This window comes from Quercus lobata, chromosome 12, assembly GCF_001633185.2.
Source record: "Quercus lobata isolate SW786 chromosome 12, ValleyOak3.0 Primary Assembly, whole genome shotgun sequence".
Lineage (NCBI taxonomy): Eukaryota > Viridiplantae > Streptophyta > Magnoliopsida > Fagales > Fagaceae > Quercus > Quercus lobata.
In genome coordinates, this window is record NC_044915.1 from 31,745,694 (window position 1) to 31,764,639 (window position 18,946).

General features: G+C 34.7%; 2 protein-coding genes across 4 annotated transcripts; one reads left to right on the plus strand and one right to left on the minus strand.

The window, feature by feature from the left end:
* Positions 1 to 138: 138 nt before the first annotated feature.
* On the plus strand, positions 139 to 11,661 carry LOC115970978 (carbon catabolite repressor protein 4 homolog 6). Of its 3 annotated transcripts, none has more exons than XM_031090624.1 (15): positions 140 to 311; positions 399 to 774; positions 866 to 1,032; positions 1,678 to 1,743; positions 4,755 to 4,807; positions 5,733 to 5,814; positions 5,954 to 6,000; positions 7,265 to 7,355; positions 8,438 to 8,530; positions 8,646 to 8,678; positions 8,757 to 8,845; positions 8,936 to 10,139; positions 10,303 to 10,388; positions 10,642 to 10,726; positions 11,151 to 11,587. In XM_031090624.1, exons 1-15 carry the CDS (start codon positions 228 to 230, stop codon positions 11,232 to 11,234), a joined length of 2,640 nt encoding a protein of 879 aa, XP_030946484.1. In that variant the 5' UTR covers positions 140 to 227; the 3' UTR covers positions 11,235 to 11,587. The 3 variants fall into 3 exon arrangements, with proteins under 3 accessions (XP_030946486.1, XP_030946484.1, XP_030946485.1); XM_031090625.1 differs by having other exon boundaries at positions 7,274 to 7,355; XM_031090626.1 differs by lacking the exon at positions 8,646 to 8,678 and having other exon boundaries at positions 139 to 311; positions 11,151 to 11,661.
* Positions 11,662 to 13,595: 1,934 nt separating this feature from the next.
* Positions 13,596 to 14,762, minus strand: LOC115972292 (probable WRKY transcription factor 43). Its single transcript, XM_031092516.1, has 2 exons — positions 14,046 to 14,762; positions 13,596 to 13,920 (listed from the first exon to the last, which is right to left on the minus strand). Exons 1-2 carry the CDS (start codon positions 14,423 to 14,425, stop codon positions 13,743 to 13,745), a joined length of 558 nt encoding a protein of 185 aa, XP_030948376.1. The 5' UTR covers positions 14,426 to 14,762; the 3' UTR covers positions 13,596 to 13,742.
* Between the last annotated feature and the right edge of the window lie 4,184 nt (positions 14,763 to 18,946).

Consider the following 18,946-nt stretch of genomic DNA (forward strand, 5'->3'; position numbering starts at 1 on the left):
TAAAGATAAAATCAATAAAAATTCTTTAGAAGAACGAGTTCTAATGGCTTTTATCTCTTAATAATTCATATCCCAATAATCAAGTTATAAAAAAATAAAAATAAAATAGTAATCGGGAATCTAATTACCCGGTGTGTCGCTCCGTTTGGAGGGAACTTTGTTAAAAAAAGAAATAGAAAGAGCGTGGGCAACAGGCTCACTCAGGCAGTCACTGGAATCGTCTCTCAATGCGGCGGCGTCCTCTTCAACTCCTCGCCTCAGCCGCTACCGACGTCTCCTCCTCCTCCACTACCATGTCTTCTCGCCCTCCCGTACTCTCTCTTCCTCTCATTCTCTCTATCTATTTATAGCCTTCCAGTTTTGCTTCATTTTTCTCAAATTTCCTTTTTTGGTTGCAGTACCGTGGTGGCCGCGGCCAATGGCGGAGAGGCTTCTCCGATCGTCCCTACACCGGTGGAAGAGCCCAAGTCCAAACCCAAACCCAAACCCAAACCCAAGGCCAAGCTCAGTTTGTGAGCGGAGACTCGCATTTCCGGTCAGTCCGCGACGCCAACCTAGGGTTCCGCCAAGGAGACTCCGGCGGACGCTTCTCCAACCAAACTGCCTTCCGCCCTCGCCATCGCCCACCACCTCCCAATCCTTACAATAATCAAGCCCAACGGTTTCGGCCGTTCGATCCAAACCAGTCGGTTCGTCCGCCTCACCATTTTCGCCCCAAGCCGTTGGATTATCGGAATTGGGAACTCGCCGCGCAGCCTCCGCCTCCTAATTCTGGTAATCGATTTTGTGGCCTTTTTTCATTTCTTTCTCTCTTGTTTTCTCGTTCAATTACATACTTTAGCCTTGTTGAATTGTAATTTTGCAGAGCGTTTTATAGTGGTATCATATAATATACTGGCTGATTACCTTGCTAATAGCCACCGGAGCAAGCTTTACTATCACATACCCCGTCATATGTTGGACTGGGAATGGAGAAAGAAAAGTATACTCTTTGAGCTTGGATTATGGTCAGCTGATATTATGTGCTTACAGGTTAATCACTCGGCTACATCTCATACATACACCATCATGTTTGTTTGTTTGTGTGCGCGCGCTTCATCTCACATAATCCCCTAACTTTGTTCCTAAGTTGAATATTTTGAATGCTTGTCATGAAACTTTTCGACTAATTTGTGGGTTGTAATATGAAGTATAAGAATATAGGTGAAGTTAGTTGCCCATAACTACGTAGACAGATGAATTGCCTCCACTTATAATATGTATGATACCTGACTGAAAATGTTGCATACTACCTGTTGTTTCTAAGGAATTTTTTTTTTCTCTGCGTTCGAGTCAAGTATTTAAAAAATGGATTCATTTATCTATGAATTGTGCATGAGGTTTTTTTTTTTTTTTTTGTGTGTTCAAATTTCTAGTAAGTTGCGGTCATGTATTTAAGGTCATTTCGGTTATGCTCATCAGCTCCCTTCGCTGTTTGTAAGTTGCCATATTAGATTGCTTGACATTTATGTGCTTTGTTGTAACCTTCAATCTATTTACTTGTTATCATTTCTTTCTCAAAGTCAAATTTCCCACTTCTTGCTTTTACTTTAGGGTGTGTTAACACTTTACTCTCTCTCTCTCTCTATATATATATATAATCTTGAAACTGTTTGTGCTTTTGTAACATCTTTTCAGGAGGTTGATAGATTTCTGGAATTAGAAGAGCAGTTGAAGCTTAGGGGATACAGTGGTATTTGGAAGGTGAGTTTTCTTGCGATTATGTAACAAGGACATCAGATTCCTGCTCTCTAGACATGGTTATCAAAAAGGCATGTATTTATATCTGTGTTTTAAACACCAATTTTCATTTTCATTAAGATTACTTATCTTTTTGAAGTGGAATACCATCATCAACTCAATAACATTCTAAATAAATACTTGTTGAATTTATTTGCTTGTTAAAAGAAAAGAGGGTTTAAGTTTTTCTCTTCTTTCTTTTTTTATTAGGTATCTATAAATTTTATTTTTTTTGGGTGTGTATTGTTGTTGTTGTGGGTTCTAGTTTGTACAATTGATAAAGTCTCTTATTGTCGAATAAGAAATATAGAGTTCAAACTCTGCCTACACCAAAAACTAATTTGTGTCTTAGCCTGATAATAAGCAATCATCATAGAGCGAACACCAAAAGTTGAAGTTCAATCCTATTTAATAAAAAAATTATTAGGCTGTATTGATCTATATTTTGGATAGACTAGCAAATTTGTGCATGTCCAAAACTTCATCAACAACAAGTTTCTTTCTTTCAAAAGGGAAATTTCCATCTCTTATATGTTGGTAAGTCGTATATTAATTGGGGATTGAATTTGGTTGTGGGCTTATGTTCTTGTGGGCCTCTTTACATAATAGCTTAAGCTTTTGGGTAAGATGCTCTCACATGGTACCAAAGCCTTTTTATTTGTTTTGGATTTGTTTGGAGTCCAGCCTTTTTATTTGTTTTGGATTTGTTTGGAGTCCACCTGCATGCAGGCTTGTTTGCCTGCTTTGGTTTGGTTGGGTTATTGGCCTACTTATTTTGGCTTTGGTTTTGGTTGGACTTGGACATAAGAAGGGATGTTAGCGAATGCAATATAGGTTGGATTTTAGCTTGTGAGTTGTGAGTGAAGCGGTTAAATTGGGGATCCTACCTAGCAGATTCTAATTTTGGATAATCTTATGCTTTGTGGTCGCACTTTGGCGAATCGTTGTTGTATGTGCTGTTGTAATGCGGAATCTGTGGATCACGTGTTAGTTTTTTGTCCCGTAGCTCATTCTTTGTGGACGTATATGCTTCGGTTGTTTGGGATCGATTGGGTCATGACAAGTTCAGTTGTGGACTTATTATTTTGTTGGTATCATTGGCTTGGGAAACATAGTTCTGATATTTGGAATTTGGTTCTAGGCTGTTTAATGTGGACTATTTGGATTGAACAGAATCGGCGTTCTTTTGAGGATAATGGGAAAACTTTGGTTCAGTTATTAGATTTATGCCAACGGATCCTCTTTGATTGGTCTCGGTGTTGGGGTCTCTCGGATTGTTCTATCCTTCTGGATTTTCTTTCATCTATTAGAATAGCTTAGTGGCTGCTTGTGTCCTTTTGTTCCTTATTTTTCTTTGTTCACTACCATGAACTCTTTGTATTTTTCTTGCTATTCCTTTATTAATAATATTTTCTTCTTACTTATCAAAAAAAAATAAAAAATAAAAGGATTGGACTGTATGATCAAGTTGTAAGATCAGATTTTCTGTTGCATTGTAATATTGCATACGCATTGTGGACTGTGTTTTCTTTGTGTTTGGGGTTAGTGGGTTTGCCAAAGAGTATTGTAGACCTATCTGCTTCGAGGAATTGATGTGGCAAAAATGCTTCTTTTGTTTGGAATCTAGGCCCCTTATGCTTTTTGGCTGTGGATATTGTGGAGGGAGAAGAATTGTTGGAGATTTGAAGATGTGGAAAACTCGGTGGTTTGATTGAAGACGTATTTAACTGGATCATTGTCTGAATGGTCTTGTGTTTTGGGTCCTAGTGATATCAATTCTATTTTAAATTTCTTTTTTCTCATTTCGGAGGAATTGTGTATTCTTGATGTGGAAAAGGCCTATGACCATGTTAATTAGGATTTTCTATGTTACATGGTACAGCTCTGTGGTTTTGGGAAGAAATAGAGAGACCTCAATTAACAGTCCTGGCATCCCATAAAGAGCATAATCTGTTCACCAGCAGAAGCTCCAACTGTTACCGTGAATTGTTGCTGGATTGGAATTTCCCATGTTCCTATGACTCAGAAGCATTCCCACAATGAACCTAGAACTAATTTTTTGCCCAATCTGGATTGATCTGCAACTTTCAAATCATAAGATTGTATGATCCTATGATCTAGATTGAAATTTTGACAACAATAGTTGTGACTTTGCATGTGTAAGAACAGTGGAGATATGGTGGAGCACCTTTTGCTTCATTGTTCTGTGTCTGGAGATCTGTGGTTGCTTGAGTTTGCTTTATTTGGAGTATCTTGGGTTTTATGCCAAAGACGGTAGTATAGATGCTGGCTTGTTGGTGAGAAAGGTTCCATGATCACAGGGGCATTAAATTTTTGGAAGGCAGGCTGCTCCTCTATGTATCTTGTGGACTAATATATATAAGTATCTTGTGGACTATATGGTGAGTTGAACATCCTATTCACATTATTAAACAATCCTTGCTATGTTCCTTGTACTAATGGATAAATGCATTGGGCAACAGCCCTACTATGTCCTTTTTAGATTTCCTAGATACTTTGAATTTCAAATTGTAATTGGTTTGGCTAGTTGGTACACACCCTGTGTAATCCAACTAGTTCTTTATTTTAATAACGTATTTTATATATTTAAAAAAAAAAAAAAACAACAATTATTGTGGGTTTATTAATCTGTTAGATCTCTCAATCTACAAGCTTAAGCTTTTGGGTTTGATGCTTTAACATTATACATGATCATTTTTATTTATGTCTATACTTGTATATACAGAATTTGAGGTTCTGGTTGCAAACTTACGATATCGACCAACTTATTTTTGATTCATGACAGTTATTGTCTTGCTTCCTTATTTATTTAATTATAAAATAGAAGTAAGTTCTAATGGGTTGGCTATTCTTTAATAAGAAGTTCTTACGTTATTTATCAAAAGAAGAAAAGAAAAAAAGAAGTAAGTTCTTATGGATAAGACAAGTCTAACAATGTGTTGGTTGAAATATAGATGCGTACTGGCATTTCTGTTGATGGCTGTGCAATCTTTTGGCGAACATCAAGGTAAATTATATCTACAGCTTTTGCAATCCCCTATAAGTATGCATTAATGGGTCAGATTTAATGTGAAATTATGTGCATGGGCATGCACATTTGCACACAAGAGGTCTTATTTACTGTGTACTCATGAATCAATATATGTGTTTGTTCCTGTACTCATCCAGAAATGACTGTTCCTGTAAGATGCTAGTTTTAAACAAGTAGTTGGTTGTCCAGTTCATTATTGTAGTACTAAAATTGCTTTTGTACACTTTGTTTGGTTTTCCTCCTCTCAACTTTCTTGGCACCATGAGTGTGCCTTGTAGGTTGTAGGTTAGATCATGATAATAGTATGCCTATCTTTCAAATGACCAAACAGATGTTCACATTCTACCCAACCTCCAAATAAGCAGCCGGTACTTAGAATGTCATGTAATGTTTGGTGGTCTTTAAGTGTGCAAAAAAGCAATATTTTTCCTCAATTTGTATTCTTTCTGAAGAAAGAAAAAATGATTGTGCATTAGTTCATTAACAGCAGAAATCCCTACATTTTGGTGCACTGAAAGACCAGTGGTGGCATTTGTTTAACAAGTGGAAATCATGCAGCATATCAAAATTCCTTAATTTGTTTTAAGTAGTCCTACCTTGCGCTTGCAGTGGTTTCACATTCTGAGGATTCTTCTCCCACTTGATTTCATTGTAGTAACTAATTTTGAATTTATTTTTTGTATTAGTTTTTTTTTTTTTCTTTTCTGTGCTGGTGCATAATCAAGGTTTTAAGTGCTTAAGAAGCAACATTGATTTGTTTTATTTCCTTGGTTGCTAGTGTTGCCTAGAGTTGGATTGTCTTTTTTGTCTCTTTGTTTTAATATTCATGCTATCATGTATTACCTTCAAGCAAATTTGTCTTGTTAATGTATAAAACTTAATATTATAATCTCTATATTAGATTCAAGTTGCTCCATGAAGAATGCATTGAGTTCAATAAGCTTGGACTTCGGGATAATGTTGCTCAGATATGTGTGCTGGAGGTACATCAAATCTTTGTATCTAAGAGAGTTGCATAGAAGCACTAACCCACAATGGTTTTGAATTTTTCTATCTTGACTTCCCACCCGCTGATTGACATGCATTCTAGCCAATTATTATAAGATTACTATTTTGTTGCAGTTAATGAATCAAAATTGCACTGAAGAGACTGCAACTCTACCAACAAGGTAATTTATAGTTAAGTTGTCAATAAAATGTATATTTATAATAATTTTGATTTTGAGTATCTTCTAGATTAGACATTATTAATCTACTTATGAACTAAAAAAACATTGATTTTATGGATGGTGAAGCTTTTTAATGTTATTTAAGTTTATGTTTTTCTTCCAGTCCTTTTTTATAATAATGATTATAATAATTCTGTGGCTAAAATGAAATTTCAACACCAGTGATTGTACTTGTTCTAGAGAGCATGGGTTAGGGCTGTTTTTCTCTCTTGCCAAATTGTCCACATAACACACAAAGGGGTGGCCTTCCCAATTTTTGAAACTCTATGATGATGAAATCTGCCTTGCCAACGCTCCAGTATCTCAATCAGAGTCTTGGGAAACAGTAACATCCTTTTGTGTTTGTATTGCCAGTGTTATCTTGGGTGTTTCCCAAGACTCTGATTGAGATGCTGGAGTGTTACCCTTGTCTTATTTCTCCTCAAGGCCCTCATATTGTTAAGAAACCAAGTATCCACTAACTTCAACAAGCACACGGTATCCCACTGCACCTGCACCTTACTTTTTCAAAAATTTCCGAGCGACTCGCACCCGCACCTGCACCCGAACCCGAATCCGCACCTGTGCTTCCTAAATACATCCTATGATTTTCTGTTTCAATGAATTTTTTATTACGTTTGTGTGTGTGTGTGTGTGTATAAAAGATTGCAACCTTGAGGCAATCATATGGCAACTCCTGCACAAATTGTTATTATGAGTGCATTTGTGGGTTTTTTGTTTTGGTGTTTGCCTTTTCCTTTATAGCTTAATATATGTAAGGAAATCAAGATATGCTAGATGGCACTGCTTGTTATGTGGATTGGAATACTAACCTCTCAGGCCCCAAGAACAAATAAGAAAAAGGACTCAATTCACTTGAATTACTGGAATGGAAATAGGAATAAGTTAATATTATAAGTAAGGTCGTATGTTAAAATCTCCACAGTTTGAAGTTCATTTGAGAAAAGACAAGTATAAAATATGATGTTGAAGTAACAAAATTGAATCCTCTAATTCTATGTGAACATTTTTTCATTTGTAATTAGATGTTTACAGCATATTTCCCTGAATGATACTGTATGCAATTTTTTTTGATAAGTAATACAGTATGCAATTTAAATGGCTGGTTTTCTGTTCCCTTGTTCTTTGTATTATGTGATTTTAATTTTTGTAGTAGATAAACTTAAAAAAAATAATTATGCTCAAAATATGTATTTAATATCAGTACCTGCAGCTCAATAGGTTCCAGCAAGGTTGTCATATGTAACATTCATGTGCTTTACAATCCTAAAAGGGGAGAAATTAAGATTGGCCAGGTATTTATGGACTCAGGTGCAGCCAATACAGATTTTTCTTTCTTATGCGATGTTCATACTGCTTTGTGCATAAATCTTAATTTGTAACTGCTTGATGTAAACATAGAGCAGTCTGACAAGAATAAAACCCAAATTTCATTTTCAGATGTACCATTTTTTTTTCTTTTGTATTATACCTATAAAAAATGCTTTACTATTATTAGTTTGTCATGTGACATTGAATCACTTTACATATAAATTTTGATGCTGTTTGTTTGGTTGATACTGTTTTGATTCTGCTGCATCACTACCTAATGTTGTTATAGAAAGGTTGTTTCCCAAATGTTGATATTTGGTGACACATTGTTAATTGTGTTCTGGAAACAACTTGTTTATACGTTGTTTATTTATTTTTCCACCCTTCTACTCGTCTAATGCCATTATTTCAGAATGCACAACTACCATCACTGCACTGATCCCTGTTCATTCTCTACCTCCATCTATTCAAAATTTGTCACAATGTTTCATATTACCTGGTTCATACTCTCATATGTGTGTTATTGCAGCTACTCATCAAGAAACTTGCATTTTTATTTTTTTAAGTACCAAGAAACTTGCAGTTCTGTCAAGGAAACTGACATTTTTGCAACTTTATTGATTAGTATTTTTCTTGAATGGTTGTGCTACCATCCTCACAGGTAGTCCATAATAATTTTGACTAATATATTTCTCCGTTGGTATTTTTAACCCCCCCCCCCCCTCCCCAACAAAAAAAAAAAAAAAAAAACCTTGTATCTGTCATTCATCATGGAAATGGTGTAATAACAAAAAAGCAAAAGTTTTTGTCATGTCAATAGTTTTCATTCGGGATCAATTGGGCACTGGGAGACTAGAGCACCCTATTGCATACGATCATTGATTGTTGTTATTATTAGGTGTGCTGCCTTAGATGCAACTCACCGCATTGCATGTAAACTTGTTTCATGCCAATTTGTATAAAAAATCAAATAAAGATTTAATTGGTTGTGAAGCCCATCCTAAATTCTTGACTTACTTCAATTCTACCTGTAATTGCCTTCTTGCTATGTGCTTCCTTCATACAGGTCAGGATGCTCCTAAATAGGGCTCATTCTGTTTCAAAGCTTTGGGATGATGCTCCAGTTATTCTTTGTGGGGATTTCAATTGTACCCCAAAGGTTATAGCTTCTCTCACATTTGGACTTCCAAGTTTCAGTTTTAGTGTAGTGTGATGTTTGAATTTACTCTCTTTTATAATGTCTCATTACAATTACATTATTGTTTTGTTATCAGAGTCCATTATACAACTTTATCTCAGAACAGAAGGTAAGCCTTTTCTTTCCTTTGTTTGATCATTGATGGTCTATGGATTACATATATAATATATGTTATAGTCTGTTGCAGCTAGATTTGTCTGAAGTGGGTAGAGATAAGGTATCTGGACAAGCTACTGCAGAAATCCCTTCATCAAGGCCGTATAATTCTAATTCCAGGTAGGGTTCATGCACATCAAATATTCATTTGGTGAGCTCAAGTAGGTTTATTGCCTGCCCCTGAATGTTGAAGCTTTCAAAATATTGCAGGAATGGGTCTATAAATAATCCAATTCAAGATCCATCATTGGTAGATGGAAAGGAAATTGACATCAAGTTGAGCGATTCTGTCTCACATATGCAGAAATTGAATAATCCAGACAGCAATATGAAAAGTCTTCCTGCAATGAACAACACTCAGCCTCAATGTGCAAACACTATGCCGGATGTGTCTGATGAATCTTGTAGTGATAGGCAAAGTTTTACAGATGATGGCACACTGCTTAATGAAGTGAAAAAGGAAACTCAGCAGAATTCTGTAGATGGCTTTAGGGAGTTACATGAATCAAATTTTGTTCCAGTTGATGGATGTAAGGGAGACTCAAGTACTTCTTACGCTGAAGGTGGGTTTCCTATTGAGCATGTGCATAATGAGATCAATAAATTTGCTCCTGTAGCTTCCCATCCTGAAGAGGTTTACTCCAATGCAACTCACACTGGATACAGTGAAGGGGAAAATGCCCCCTCTCATTCTAATAATGGATCATTAAGTGGACATGCCGAGTCCAATGACTATGTAGAAAATGAAAGTGTGAACCATGATAATCCCACAATCTCCTTTCTGGGAAATCATCAGTCAACCAGGGCCAAGATTGATTCAGAATGTGTTGATCCTTTTAATTCTGAAATTTCATCATCTGAGCCATCCTGCCAGACCTCCTCCAAAGCTGTTGAAGTCATTCCTCAAGGGGACTCAGGAAGTCTATCAGCCCATCAAATTGTGAATGATGATGATGCTAGCTCTTCAAGCCCATATCAAGCCAATGCTTCAGATCCATCTACTAGTGTCAACTTTTTGGTAGATGAGAAACTGGAGAATTTATCTCTAAATGAGCTTGATAAAGCTGTGGTAGGTGGAAACGTCGGTGAAGATGAAAGTACATTTTTATCTGCATTGCATGAGATTGGAGATGCCTGTCCATCTGAATTTGGTCAATTAAAATCAGATCTCGAGGTGTCAGGTCACTCGAAGGAGCTTGAGTCTGTTCCTTCCAAGTCCCTTTTGAATTCACTAAGCAATGAAGTTGAGGATGATTTATCTCAAGGCTTGGATTCTGAGCCTGTAGCCATGGAGAAATATGGGTATGATCCATCATTGTGGACTCCAATGGAAATAGAAACGGCAACAGGCAGTCCAGACTGCACCCTTTTGGAACACCCTTTAATGCTTAGTAGCACATATGTTGAAGTTAAGGTAGATCACACTTTTACCTTTTCTCTTCCTCTGGGAACTCTGTTTGAAGTGCTTAACTTTGATAGGGAAATATATTGTTTGAAAAATTGCAGCTCTTAGATATTATGTATTCTTGATTATACAATACTGATCTGCAATTGGTTACATTTCTGCATTTTTGCAGGATTGTTCGGGAACCAGAGACTCAAATGGAGAGCCCTTAGTTACCAGTTACAATAGGTGTTTTTTTGGCACAGTTGATTACATATGGCAAGTCTTCTGCTGTCCCTGGTCTTGTCTTCTGTCAAATGCTGCTTATAAATTGGAATTTAGATGACTAATCACACATGATGAACATATTTTCTATTTTTCTGATTTGCTCACACAATAACTGTCTTTTATGTTATGTCTAGCAGTATTATCGGTACATAATGTGAATTTGTGACTAGATTATGTTCTTTTTCTTTTTTTTGGACGAGGTTGAATAGATTGAAACATATAATCACTTTGATTTGATATCCAGGTGCTCTGAAGGTCTCCAAACAGTCAGGGTGCTTGCTCCAATGCAAAAACAGGCTATGCAATGGACTCCAGGATTCCCAACAAAGGTAATTGGCATTTAAATTTGAGTTCACTTTGGAGGTGTGGAAGGCTATGCGAACAATGAAATTCAGCAAAGATCAAGGGAATTAGTCAATTAGATAGTTCAAGTATTAACTATAGTAATAACAAACATTCTAATAATTTGCACCTTAAAGCCTGTATGCTATTTTACAGTAAATCAAGTGATTGTGGAAGATGAAGTGGTTCCTCAGACAAAACTGTCCCTTTTTCTTTGGCTGGGGAGATTAAGCTTTTCTTGTTTGTTCGTCCCCTTATCCCATCCCAGCTTAGAATTATATACTTAAAAGAGTATTGCTATAATAAATAACAGATTGGTTAATCCCAGCAAATAGGTGCACTTTGGCATATAGGTTTACAGTATTGTAGTTAATCTTCTACTTTTAAGGTGTATTTTGCTGTGTTCTTCAGAAATGGGGTAGTGATCATATTGCCTTGGCTGCTGAATTGGCATTCGTGAAAGATTTGAGCAATCATAACACAGAAGTTCTATAGCAGTGGCATTGTCGATAATTGAGGTTTGCATGGAAAAGTTGTGGGAAGTGTGCACCAGCTCCTTCAGTGTTTAATTTTTACCTGTAACAGCAAGCTTAAATTTGTGGAGAAGTCCACAGTTTTACTCCTAGCTATTTAAAGTTGGTTATAGTCATTTGCACCATTCCTTTTGTATATATTTTGTTATTAGTTAACGCTCAAGTTATTTACTTATGAATCAAAAGATTTTGATTTCATGTACCATCGGATTCTGACCAAGAGAAATACATTAATGGGCTCGTGATCATACAAGTTGTTGCTTGAATTATATCCTTCATGCATATTACTGGAATAAATTCATGCTAATTCATTTACATGGAACTCTTATTTCCCACTTTTTGCTGATGGGGCTGAATATTATTGGACTGTAATCAATGCAATTTGCCAATACTCACTTCTTAGATTTTTTATTTTCCGTTTTTTGGTTTATCCCAAAATGTTCCCCCACTTGAACAGTCTTGTATATTTTATCTTCAGTTTATATTTCAGTCCTCCATCCAACACATGAATGAATTTATATGATTCAGTGCAAATTAGTGAAACAAATTTGTTCCAATTCTCTTAAAAGTATATGGAAATTTTTTTCCTTTATCTCTGCTGACATTGCAGAAAACAATCTCCCAGAATTGAATTTTTTTTCTTGGATGGTAATCAATGGATACTCACTTTGTCTGTTTAGATTGTTTTCTGTTTTCATGTGGTCTAACACCTTATTTTCCCATGTTTAACTTTCTATCCAACAAGCACTCTGTCCTCTATCAAGCAATATCTTTCTTTAACACTAAAGTCATGAGAATCCATGTGCCAAGATATCTAATTTAGATAATTCAGCCGTTTTACCAATATTTTTAACGCCAAAAACAAAACCAGTATACCTCAACCTTATGTTTCTTGTTGCCTAAAATAACGGACTATACTAGTTAATTTCAGGAGTTTCGGGTAGTTTCTGATACACCAACGACAGTAGCATTTCAGACTAAAACACACTCTTCACTCTCCATCTCCCTCTCTAACCAAATCAGCACCCACCACCTTCCTTTTGTTGTAAGCAGTGCTTCCTTTGTTGTGGGTGTTGCTTTTTTGGACATGTGTGACTCCTCTTTGGTGGTGGGTGTTTTTAGCCTAATGGAGATTTGGGGATTTTTATGTTAAATTTTTTGGTTGGACAAAGTTTAGCTTCAAAATTGCTTGTAACTCAAGATTACAACCTTACTTAATAAAATAAATATAACTATAAAATCTGAAAATCTAACCAATGAATGTTCTTTACTCTGATAAAACACATGTCAAATTTTGTGTCCATCGGATATTATTTATTATATAATCTATAAGCTTATATTTTATACATAATTTTAAATTACAAAAATTTTCAATTTAAACAACTTATTGATAACATAGCTATTGATTTTTAATTTTTTAGAAATTTTGCAAGCATGGAGGATATAACAAGAAGATATAATCCAATAGTGAATTTGTCAAAATTCAATCCTAATAAAAAGATATTAAGTAAGATTGTAAATTGTAACTAAACTTTGTTTTTTTTTTTTTTTTTTTTTTTGTTTGAATGGGACTAGTTTAATATCTCGGGCATTGCAACAGGCCTAATACACTAGATCCAAGTCGAGTTCTAAATATAAAATTCAATTGAAATTGAAGGCTTTAGTTCCTGAACTAGTAAAATCAAATCAATTACTTAAAAGAGTTGTAATGATAAGATCCCCTCAGATAAAGCCGATGCTAAGAGTTGCTCACTGAAACAAACAAGGTGTTGGTGCAAAGAACAGGAGCAAGAAAGCTGATGTATGAGGCCTTTTTTAAATTTTCTGACCCCGCACCATGCCATAGAGCTACAAAGTTCTGACTTTATTTTATTTATTTATTTATTTTTATTTTTAAGTTTTCTTTTACGCCTCTGCCTTTCTTTACAATTAATGCCATAAACCAGTGATGGAACTTGGAAGTGCAATTTGACTATACAGTGGCGGAGTCAAGATTTGAGTTGAGAGGAGGAGCAAAACTTGTATAAGATATAAGCACTTTATGCACATGATCATGTGAATATATAATATTGAAAACACTAAAACTCATGTGGAAGGCACGTTGGTGGAGGACTTGTGGTTACTTATTAGTTTATTTAGGTAGAGTTATGCTCTGTTTCAAGATTAAAGAAATAGAATAGAGTTTTGTTTGGGTAAATTATCATTAAGTGTGAGTGAGTAGAGCTATTGGCTAGATGAAATTCCTCACAAGATAAGGAAGATAGGCCAAATTGATGTATTACTTTGATCTAAATTACTATTTCTATCAAAAGAAGAAATTAGATTGGAGTTTTTAATAAGTATTAGTAATAAACTAAGGGATTTTTTTTGGGTGGGCCGGTGGGGCAGCCCCCCCTAGACCCCGCTGGCTCCGCCCCTGTGACTACATATACACAAGAATTTTCCCTATGCATGCATAAAGCGACCAGGTCTAGATTCTTGAGAGGAATTGCAGTTGTCTCAGCAGTGGGCTTAAGCTCTCCATTAATTTTTCACTAGGATGGTTATGGATGCCCTCATATGTTGTAACTACGATGCTTGAATCTTTTGAGAGTCGTTGGATCTGTTTCTTCACGTTGCATGTAAGTTGCGTGCAGCGATAGTAGCTCCTATACATACATATATATATATATATATATATGTTCGTCAAATACAATAAGAATATGATTGGGAAGAAGTGAAAGCTGGACACAAATTATTCAGCTAAATAACTCAGTGGTCATGAAATTAGTACCTGGGATGGTTGCTGTTCTTCACAGCCTTCTGCCCGTACTTCCGCCACCTGTATCCATCGTCTAGAATATCGTCGATGCTCCTAGTATGGAAGGCAATCCTTGATGTTTTAACTTTCTTGGTCCTGCTAGCTTTTCCTTTGTCTCTAGTTCTATTTTCACCTCTTCCTCCATTCTCAGCTGTTAGGGACTCGCTTGTTGATGAGGGCTTTTGGTTGCCAAATATGAATGGAGAAGCAGAGAGGAAGCTAACCCAGTCAATGTCTGAAGCTATTTGATCAATAGTTTCTTGTCCGGGTTGATGCAATGAGGTTGATGGAAGTGAGTATGTGAGGGCCTGAATGTCGTTTAGAGTCAGTGGTACAAGTGGGACTTCGTCCATGAAGTCAGCTCAGCTAGGTATGTGAAATGAAATCTAAGAATGTTTTAAGGATTTATATAATATATGTTTGGACCTCAAAGATAATGGAAGGTTAAAAGGGGTTGGCCGGACAGTCCCTTGCATTTCAGGGTTATTAGAGTCTTAGAGATCTTTTACTTTTCTAGGAAACCCTGGCTTAAGAGAATGATATAGCCAACTATACTTCACCTACTTCTGTTCAACTGTCCGTTTGCAAAAAGACCTGCAAGAAATGAGAAATGGATGGAACTCAATCTCTCTCTCTCTCTCACAAAGTCATACACACACATGCGTGCAAGATAGTATGTGATTGGCTTCTGAATGGGTTGAAGTACAGGATTTTGGTGTTGTTAAGACTAATCAAATGTTGTTGTGGTAGTTCAGAATCTGGTCCATCAATTGGCTGACCAAGTGACCAACTCATCCATTAAACCTTTTTTGTAAAAATTTTACGTAGGTGATCAGCCTTATGTATGTATTTGATTTTGAATTTTTTTTTTATACTATTTATTTTGTTAATGATGATGTCAAGATTCTCTAGAATGATGGTTTTCAAATATATATATATATATATATATTTATATAAATATATATATATATATTTTTTTTTTTGAGAACCAATACACCCTATATCTAACTATCTATTTTCTTTTCTCCATTATATTAAAATACTATTTCTTATTTATTTAATCATTCTCTATTCCCCTTTCTCTTTCTTTCTTAACCAAAAACCCACACCTTCACTTAAAATAAAAACAAACAAAATCTCAAGCCAAAATCACTGCAAAGTAAAAAATCTCATTCTTAAACATTAATACCCTCACCTCACTACCAATTGAAATTTAAAAAAAAAAAAAAAAATTCGAGCATCGTTGCAAAGCCAACAATCTCATTCTTAAACACTAATACCTTCACCACCATCAAATTTGGCCGCCTTGATAATTAATGAGAGAATCCATTGCCAAACTCGTTAGACCATTGCTGTCACCTAAACTTGCTAGGGGCTGTGAAATGTCCACCACAGTTACATGACCATGGCCATGCCCAAAAAATATTCATTTTGCTGAGTAACAGTGCTAGCCAAACTTGCTATATGCACTTCGGCTTGGGACGTTAGTTACAAGGTTAGCCCAATGCTACGTTTTTTTAGCCAAATTTTAGCTGGATTAGCCGGGTGACTAATCCAATACTGGCGCTATAAGCTCTAGGCTCTCACAATAGTCACAGCACAAGATCTACAGCTCCACTTTATTTATAAGAAATATCACACATCTCTACTTCTTTACCTAGAAATGTGGGATTGCCACTCTTTATTATGCATTACAACACCCCTTCTTCTTTTTTTGATGAGATATAACACCTCTTTATTACTCTAAAAGTTTTATTTATTTTTTTTTTTTTGTGAATGTTATTATTTTCCAGGTTAATGTGAGTTTCCAAAACACAAAACCTACCAAATTTAAAAAAAAAAAAAAAAATTTACCCTCTCATTTATAAGCTTCTAATTATTTTCAAAAGTTTAAACTATTAAGAAATAGTAAATTTAATCATAGGATATTTTAAGATCATGTCTTTTAATGATACAATACAAATTGGAAAATTATTTATTATTTATCCAATATAATAATTATTAAAGTACAAGGGATAGCTTACACACACAAAAAACGAAAAAAAGAAAAAGAAAAAGAAAAATAAATAAATATAAGATAGAACAAGCAACAATAAATTCTGCACCCAAACTCGTATTAAATTAACTAAGGAAAATAAAGTAATTGAATAATGCATGTAGTTGGAAGTTGGAACACTATTTGTATTATGTCCATTAAGTCTTCTTTTCGTGTGTCCCATGAACTTGTCTAATATTTGGAATTCATTTCTTAGTTCTTGCTAAAGGTGTTCGACCAAAATTTGGACTTAATTTCCGGATCATATATAGCTGGTGGATAATATTGTATTATAGATTTTTTTTTTCTTATAGATGCGTGTGTAAATTGACATTTGATCTTTGGTTATTGTGTTCTACCGGCTTTGATTGTTTTACATATAATATTGTCCTCACTCTTTTATATAACTAGTCCCTAACCCGTGCGATGCACGGGGTAAGTAAATAAAAATTAAAAATAGTTATTATTTTTTTGGAGCAAAAATTAAAAATATTTATTTTGCTTAAAGGTTTATGTCTTGGCTTAAAAGAGGTATGACTTGAAAATGATTGAAATTGAATGAAAATAAGTAATCTTATTCAAAATAAAGGTTTAGAAAATTCTTTTTCTTTCAAATTATTGGTTCCACATAACACATATCGGCGTGGCTCACAACATTTTCACTATTCTATGGTGATGACTTCAAACATACACAAAAAAAAAAATTAATAAATAAAATATTAAAAAAAAATCTAATACAATCACTTTTCTATTTTTTTTTTTTCTAGATTGTGAGTTCTTTAATTCTATTAACATTAAACCTAATAAAAAACTTATATACCTTTTTGACAAAATAAATCCAAAACCCAAGTTTTGAAGGCACTCCAAAAACCAAATCAATGCAATACCTTACCAATGTGAGCAAAGAGGAAGAGGACATGCACCATATGAAGAGACTAAGAAAAGAAGTAGTGGATGGTGGGAGTGTGTTATTGTATTTGGCTAGAAGTCAAACATACAACCATATTGATTACCACATAACAATACATTGCAAAACAATACGAATTGCAAAACACAAACATAGAAAATTCATCAAATATTAAAACGTGAAAACATACTAAATAAAGAATAAATGCATCACAATATAAAAGACTATAAATAAATTTATTGAGTTTATCTAAAAAGCCAAACAATCATCATTAGAACAACCAAACATCCTTAAAAAAAAACAACAATTCCATTCAAACTATGAAAAGAAACTACCTTTAGAAATTACAGTAGATGAAGAAGAAGTAACAGCGAGAGCCATTTGGTTTTTGAGAAATTTTCTCTAACAAACTTTGTTTAAGGATTTGGGTTTGTGGGTTTTAGATTTTTCTGCTTCGATTTAAGTTCTAAAAATTTCAGCGTGTGGTGGTGAATAATGAATTCGGATTAAATAAGGAACCAAGGGGGGAAAGGCGTGTTTCAATTTGTTTATGTGATCTAAATTACTCTTTGCAGAAGCCGTGTAATTATGGGTGTGAAAAATTGTAAACGTGAGTCCTTATAGAATTTTAGTTGAAGTAGAATTTCAAGCTCTTGAAACATATATTTAATAGAGTTTTACTTAAACTAAACTATTGTAACACTTGATAGGATAATACACGTTGAAGAAAAATAATAAATATATAATATATAAAACCTAAAATAAAAAGAAAAATAAAATAATGATGACGTGGAAAATTGTGGGAGATTCAAAGGTTTTGGTTTTATATATATATAGATGAGTAAAATGTAAATAACTAATGTGAAAGTGTGGACATTATGTGAAATATATTATTTCTGAGAGTGGAAAACAATAATTAACTTATTGCAATAGACAAAAGCTTTAAAATAAAAATAAATAAAGAATGAAAGAAGAAAGAAGCATGGTTTGAAAATGAATTTTAGTTTTAGAAGCAAGGTGATAATTTAGGGTATGCTTTATATTGCTTTATATTTATTAGAAGAGTGTGTGGCTATTTTAGCTTGTTCACATGCACATGCACATGACGGCAGATATTCTCTCTCCCCGCTAGTCTCCATCGATCCAATCTAATAAGTTACCTAATTTGATTTGCAAAGTAGGAATTTATGAAGAGAGAAAGGTAGCAATCATTGTTTCATGAACTGAATTTGGCACCATGGAAAGGAAATGTGAATGTGATCCATGTGAAAGACATTGATTACGATCGAGATCGAGTATTGGTTCCATGTGAAAACTGAAAAGAGCAGTAGCTAAAGAAGACCCTAACAAGAATATATATACCCATTCCCAAGACCTAAATTTAGAGGATGGGATATAATATCAATGTGGAAGAATGGAGTGAATTTACATCTTCTTTTGGAAATGTAGGGGTGGGATATGCACGATGGAGAATAATCATGGCATCAGTAAATAGACTCATCAAGAACCGTAAAGCTAAGTCGCTATCAAGAATATATGTGCCCATTCCCAATATGGACAAATGGGAATGTATGGCATCTTCGTTTGGAATTGTAGGGGAGGGTGTTTATCATAAAATTACTCAAGACCCACCGTTAGGTTGTACTTACGGCCATGTATTAGATTAGCATGTCAAATCTTGTGGCCATCATTTTATTTTTTATACACTATTCAAAAGAGAAAAGCTTCCATCTAGTCTATTGCATGAGACACGGAAATGATAAGTGGTCATTTTTGAACATATGTTGTGTCCATGTATCGAAATATTAGACGCAAACCAAACTTATTCAAATAATTAGACTTAGGTAAAAAGTTCAAAAAGATAAGTGATTTACTCTTTCATCATTTTTCTAATCAAACAATTATTTTAAAATTAACTTTGACGTGTCCAAA